Genomic DNA, 6000 nt, shown 5'->3' on the forward strand with positions numbered 1-6000 from the left:
CTTGCTCGAAGCACTCCTTAAAATGGAGAACATCGACAATTGTGCCATAACAGAGACCTTGTTCAAGGCAGCAGAAAGCACCCCTGCACTACCAGGCTATAACTCATTCCACACCTTTCGGCCCCAGAACTTGGACAGAAGCTCCAAAGGCGGTGGTGTTTCCATATTCATAAAGGATGCGCACACCTCCAGACTGGTAGCCCATCACAACACAACTGAGATACTTCAGGCGCAGCTAACATTGGGTAAGATAGTGATTCAGGTCGTAACCTGCTACAAGTCCCAAATCATGTCCTAAGACTCACAATCCACATTCCTAAGCACCGTGGAGAATAGTAAGGTCCAACTAATCACCCTGGAAATCCACATCCCTCCCACCCCCCACCCATAAAGGTAACCACCATGAAAAACTTCTCCAAAGCTAACTTTGCACTCCTAAAAACAGAGGTGGTTAACTTCATGGCACCCATGCAAATGGAGAATAGTTGCATGACCGCCGAATCATACACCAATGCACTGTACAAATGTACACAAATGCATGGATCTCGCCATACCCAATAGAACCAAGATGCTCTACTCCAAAAAAGGAAGCAAATCTGGTGGTCCCCTGCCACAAGCAAACTCTACAACAGAAGGAGTAAACTGATAAGGAATAAGGTGAAGTCCCAAGACTGGAAAAACTCCCTTATCAGCTTCAACAAAAAGTTGAGATCCCTCATCAAATCCTCTAAAGCTAGCTATGAAAACAGAATTGCAGCAGATAGTAAAGACAACCACAAGGCCTTCTATAGTTATGTAAAGAATCTCCACGGCAATACCCAGATTTGCTCTGAGCTACTAAACAATGGTACCTCCTATACTGAGTCAACAGATATTGCCAATATACTGATCGACAGATTCAGTGCCAACTTTACCCCTCTCTTTCCGCCAAGGAACCAGTCACAATACCAGCAGATTGCCAGGCACCCAGTATTACTGCTGCACACGTTAAAACAGCATTGTCCAACGCCAAGAATACAGCTTCTATGGGACCTGACAATATCACTGGGTGTGTTCTACATGAACTACAGAGTAAATTGGCACCTCACCTGTGTGCCCTACTCAATCACAGCCTCACCCCAGGCTTTGTCCCTATCAAATGGTGCACTGCTACAGTCATCCCTCTCCACAAAGAAGGAGCAACTACAGACCCTGGGAACTATTGCCCCATTAGCCTGACGAGTCTGATATGTAAAGCTATGGAATGCATCATCATGGACCTAATAAACAAGGCTATAGAAAATCTCCAAACTCTGGATCCCACACATTTTGGTTTTGTGAAGGGTAGATCATGCCTGCTCAACTTGGTCAACTTCTTTGAGTCAGTCACCAGAGCTGTGGATGAAGGCAAGATGGTTCATACAGCCTACCTTGATCTGGCCATGGCCTTTGACACCATTCCCCACTCAGGACTCATAGAAAAACTCACTAAGCTATGCATCAACCCCTATATCACTAGGTGGGCTGCAAACTGGCTCACAGACAGAACCCACAGTGTGAAAGTAGCTGACTCCAAGTCAGACTGCTGAACAGTCACGAGTGGAGTCCCACAAAGTTCGGTCCTGGGTCCTCTCCTGTTCGGTATCTACTTCTCTGAATTCCAGGCCAACACAAACGGACTCTGGCTGATAACGTTCGCAGACAATTGCAAGTTGGGAGCTATTATTAACTTCTCAAGTGATGCTGACATCCTACAGAAAGGCCTCACTGAGACCAACGACTGGTGTCAGAACCATGGCCTTAAGCTCAATGCCAAAAAATGCATCGTCACCCCATTTAGAAAAAACCCGGTTCCCATGAATTACCACATTGATGGTAGTCCACTGAATGGGAACACAGGTTGACAGCAACCTCTCTTTTGACTACCACAGTGCCACTGTGGTCAGAAAGTCCTTCTATGTGGCACATCTCATTACTAACAGGTTTGCATCCAGGAAGAAACAGGTTACTGTCTCCCTCTACTCTTCCCTCATTAGGCCAATCATCGAGTACAATGCCCCATTTGACATGTACCTCACTAAACACCTGCAACAACTGGAGAGGCTGCAAAGGTACCTCACAAAGAGGATCCTAGGCCTTTGTCCTATATGGACAGACTAAAAAAACTCCCAACTATTCTCTGTCTCATATCACCTACTTAGCGGCGATCTCTGCTGGACTTAGAAAGCCATGTCTGACCCAGCTCTGTTAGAAATGCTACATCTAAAGAAATCCCAATCCCTCCGCACCACACGCTCCAGAGACCTCAACCTCATTACCACAATCAACAGAACATGCTGGAGGGACAGGTTCATAACCTACCGACTGCCCATGCTATGGAATAGACTTCCCATACATGTCAAGCAGAGCACCTCACTGGCCCTCCAAGAGAAATCTTGATGAGTGGATGGGAAATAGAAAATGCACTCCAGGGATCACTCCAGTGACTTTACCACGACAGAGGCACTGGGAACTAAGGTCTGGTGGCACGATGCCAGGGTAATCCTATGGGTTAGGCTTGTAAAGGCTCCAGGACCATTAGCCTAACACACACCTATGAACCTATGAATTGTCAGCATATTAATAATCAGGTGAGCGGCAGTATCTAGTTTGTTTAGAAAAATGAAATGCCTTCATAAAAGCTCTTTCTAATTTTACTAAATACACTGAATGTTGATGATGTGTCATGTTTGTACCAAAAAATAAATCTATCAGATCGCTCCTACACTATGACATTGGAGCTAGATTAAATGTGTGGACACTGCTAAAATCATCCTCTTATTTGACAAGGGGATGTATGCCATCCTAAATTCTTTTATCAAATCGTACTCAATCCAGCAGTATTAACACCAGCATAAGGGGCACTGCCTGACCCAGGAAAGCAGTCATAACAGTCCTGACCGACCAGGAGAAAATTAGTGTGACTCCAAATTTTACTAAGCATACTGTACGTTGATGGAGATGTTTGCACTCCCTCTCTCATATACATATATCTTAGTAAATACACTAAATAATATTTTGCATAATGATGTTCTCTGTGAACAAGAAAACCTTGTAAACAAAATGTCGCATCTCAATGAGACCATTCTAGTAGATGGACTTACACACAATAAATATAAAAACCTCAGCTATAGTGATAGCCAATACTGTTCCAGTCTGTATACTGAAGCTAAATGGTTAATTCTGAGAGTACTGTCACAGTGGATAAGATCACATCCTGGATAAGGTCACAAAATTTCTCCTACCCGGATGCTGAGATCTTATCAGATTTCAGACATACATCAATGTGAAAAGGCAAATTCGACAAAGCCTTTTACTTCTCCAACATCACTGCAAAACTGGGTCATGGTTCTTGATTAGATGACTTTGAAATATACACTTCACATTATCTGATATACAGATCTCTAAAACAGAGCTTCTGCTATTTTTTATGGTGAATAAATGCAATCATGCCTGCCAAACTCGTATTATGACAAGAAAAGATTCAGAGATGCTAGACATAAAATAATTAGAATGCTTTTAATGTCCCAAAGAGTGGCGCTGATTGGCTGCCACAGATGTGCAGATTTATGAATATTTATATGGTGGTTTATAGCTGACAGTTTTATCAGCTGAAGAAGATAAAATATCTGTCTGACTCAAAAGCCTGACAGTAAGGTTAATAAAATCTCATTAAGGAGAATGACCTATACAATTATATGAGATTTACTGTAATTCATTTTAGATTGTGCGCTGTTTCAAAAGGTAGCTTTTCATTTTTACTGCCACATTTGGCTACAATTAAACATGTCTGTACTGTGTGTATATATATATATATATATATATATATATATATATATATATATATACATATACATATATACACACACACACACACACACATACACACACACACACACACATATATTGGGGGTTAACTGCATACTTACGCAAAAGCAATCACTATGCAACTTAAACAAACCAAAGATTGTTACTTACTCATAGCTGCAAATGTTTTACAACAGAGTGGCAGTACTGAGTTCTGCTGAATGCTCTATTCCAGGCAATACAGATTATGTTTAAAAAATTATAATACATCTTAGTATCTTTCTGAAATATAGTATGGAAATGAAAATGAACATTAGTGTGAAACTATAATGTTCACTAATTTTTAACATTTTGGTTTACTTTTTTGAGCCACTGTAGAACACTGAGAAGAAATTGCTTATCAATTGTACAAGCATGAATAAGGCAGAGACACATCTACTCTCTCGGGTTACAGAAAATGTTTGTCTAAAACGCCCAAGCCCAAGTAGATCATCTGGGGCTGGGGGTGTGTCCTGTGTTTTTTTTTTTTTTTTTTTAATTGTCAAGAATGCTTATCAAGCATACGTTACTTGGTCTAGCAAAATGCAGCTGCACACTGCTTTCTCAGGACTATGGAAACCTGCGTTGGGGGAGGGGGTGAAAGACTCCCTGTGACATCTACAGTTCTGAATTTCTAGCTGCATACAAAAAAGTTGTCTGATGGTGATCCCACAATTCATTTTTACCTACAGTCACCCTGGGACTACCCACGGTTCCTAATTATCAGCACCACAGCTGATGCATTCACTGTAACACATTTTTTTACTCTCTTTCTCATGCAACGCTTTAAGACATTGCTCCGTTATACAAAGACACTGTTGCAAACATAATGGCCAGGCGTCTGCTGCTATTTGCTGACACTTTAGTAACTGAATGGGACAATCAAAATTCCGCAGGCAGGAGTGGAAAACAAACATTGCAATTCCACCTGTTGTTAGGTCTACCGACAAAACTGCTACTTTATTTTTGTCCTGCATTACACGCGGGCAATCTGCAGCAACTAGTAAATGATCAGATTATTTCAGTGCACTCTGTCTAACAACTTCTCCCAACTTCTAGTAAGAGCTAAGAGGGCACCCACTTCAGCGAGTGTCATTCGTTTGGAAAGTTCACTCCCAGAAGCTAATGGGCGGGGTGTTCTACTAAGTGAAGAGTTGCAGATGAGTTTCTGTTTTGTCATTGTTCGCTGTACACTGGGTCGTTTTTATATGCACAAAACATTAACAATACAAAGGTAAGCAGTGCAGTATGTTACGTACCTGCACTAAAGGTCATGGTGGTGGTGCTGTCGCTTGCCGGGGGCAGACTGCTGCTGCCGCTGTACCGGGCGCTCAGTTGCTGTCCCGCCACACGATGTTGCCCCACAGCGGCGGAGCACTGCTGCTGGGCTCCCGATGAGGAGGTAGACGGCACTACCCTGATAGGCCCGTTTTGACAAGATCCCTGTTGATGTAGATGCGGCTCACTGCAGCAGATGGATGCGGCTTGATGGTTATGGTGGTGATGTTGCTGCTGTTGAAGGTGCTGATACGGTTGCCCCCCTGTTGTCCCCAGATGAGGAATTTCAACCATAGTCGGCCTATCGTACCTTTTGGATAATAGTCTTTTATTTGGGAATGTTTTAAGGACGCTAAAAGGACTCCGCTGCTTGCAGATCTTGGGGATAGAGGGCCTCTCGTCTGCCTGCTGCTGCAGTTCATCGTCCATTTCAGCGTTGTCTGGATGTTCTTTTACTCGTCTTCCCGTCGTTGTGGCAAGATACTTGATCAGTAAAGGGTGCCGGTTGATTGACAGCCGCGCCCACCAATCCCGACGGGGGTTATGGGGTCCAGGGAAAGTTGTGTGGGGTTGATTTCACTAATGAAAGCCGAAGGCGGGGTGGCCCGCTGGGCAAGCTGCACTTGTTACAGTGTGTTTACAGTAAGAGGTGAGAATGTGTGACCTGAATGTGAGTACGAAGTGTAAGCGCCAGGCTTTTGCTGGGAGGAGGGGCTGCTCATGTTGGCAGCTGCAGTTCACTAGTTCTAGGCACAGACTTTTCCTGGACAGCTTTATAGTACTTTAATACCTGGTTCCATACGGTATTCCTACCAGTGTAATATTTTCCAGACTGTTGTAAACTTTTCGAGGAGTACA

General features: G+C 43.3%; 1 protein-coding gene across 1 annotated transcript in view; it reads right to left on the bottom strand.

The window, feature by feature from the left end:
- The window catches only part of BEND4 (BEN domain containing 4), a 337208-nt gene extending 331414 nt beyond the window's left edge, over window positions 1-5794 (bottom strand). The window contains exon 1 of the mRNA XM_044061514.1: window positions 5124-5794. Coding sequence (XP_043917449.1) covers window positions 5124-5571 — 448 coding nt within the window. The 5' untranslated portion in view covers window positions 5572-5794. The remainder of the gene's footprint in view (window positions 1-5123) is intronic.
- Between the last annotated feature and the right edge of the window lie 206 nt (window positions 5795-6000).

Source organism: Protopterus annectens, chromosome 2.part0, assembly GCF_019279795.1.
Source record: "Protopterus annectens isolate FY-2018-M chromosome 2.part0, PAN1.0, whole genome shotgun sequence".
In the NCBI taxonomy this organism is placed as follows: domain Eukaryota; kingdom Metazoa; phylum Chordata; order Ceratodontiformes; family Protopteridae; genus Protopterus; species Protopterus annectens.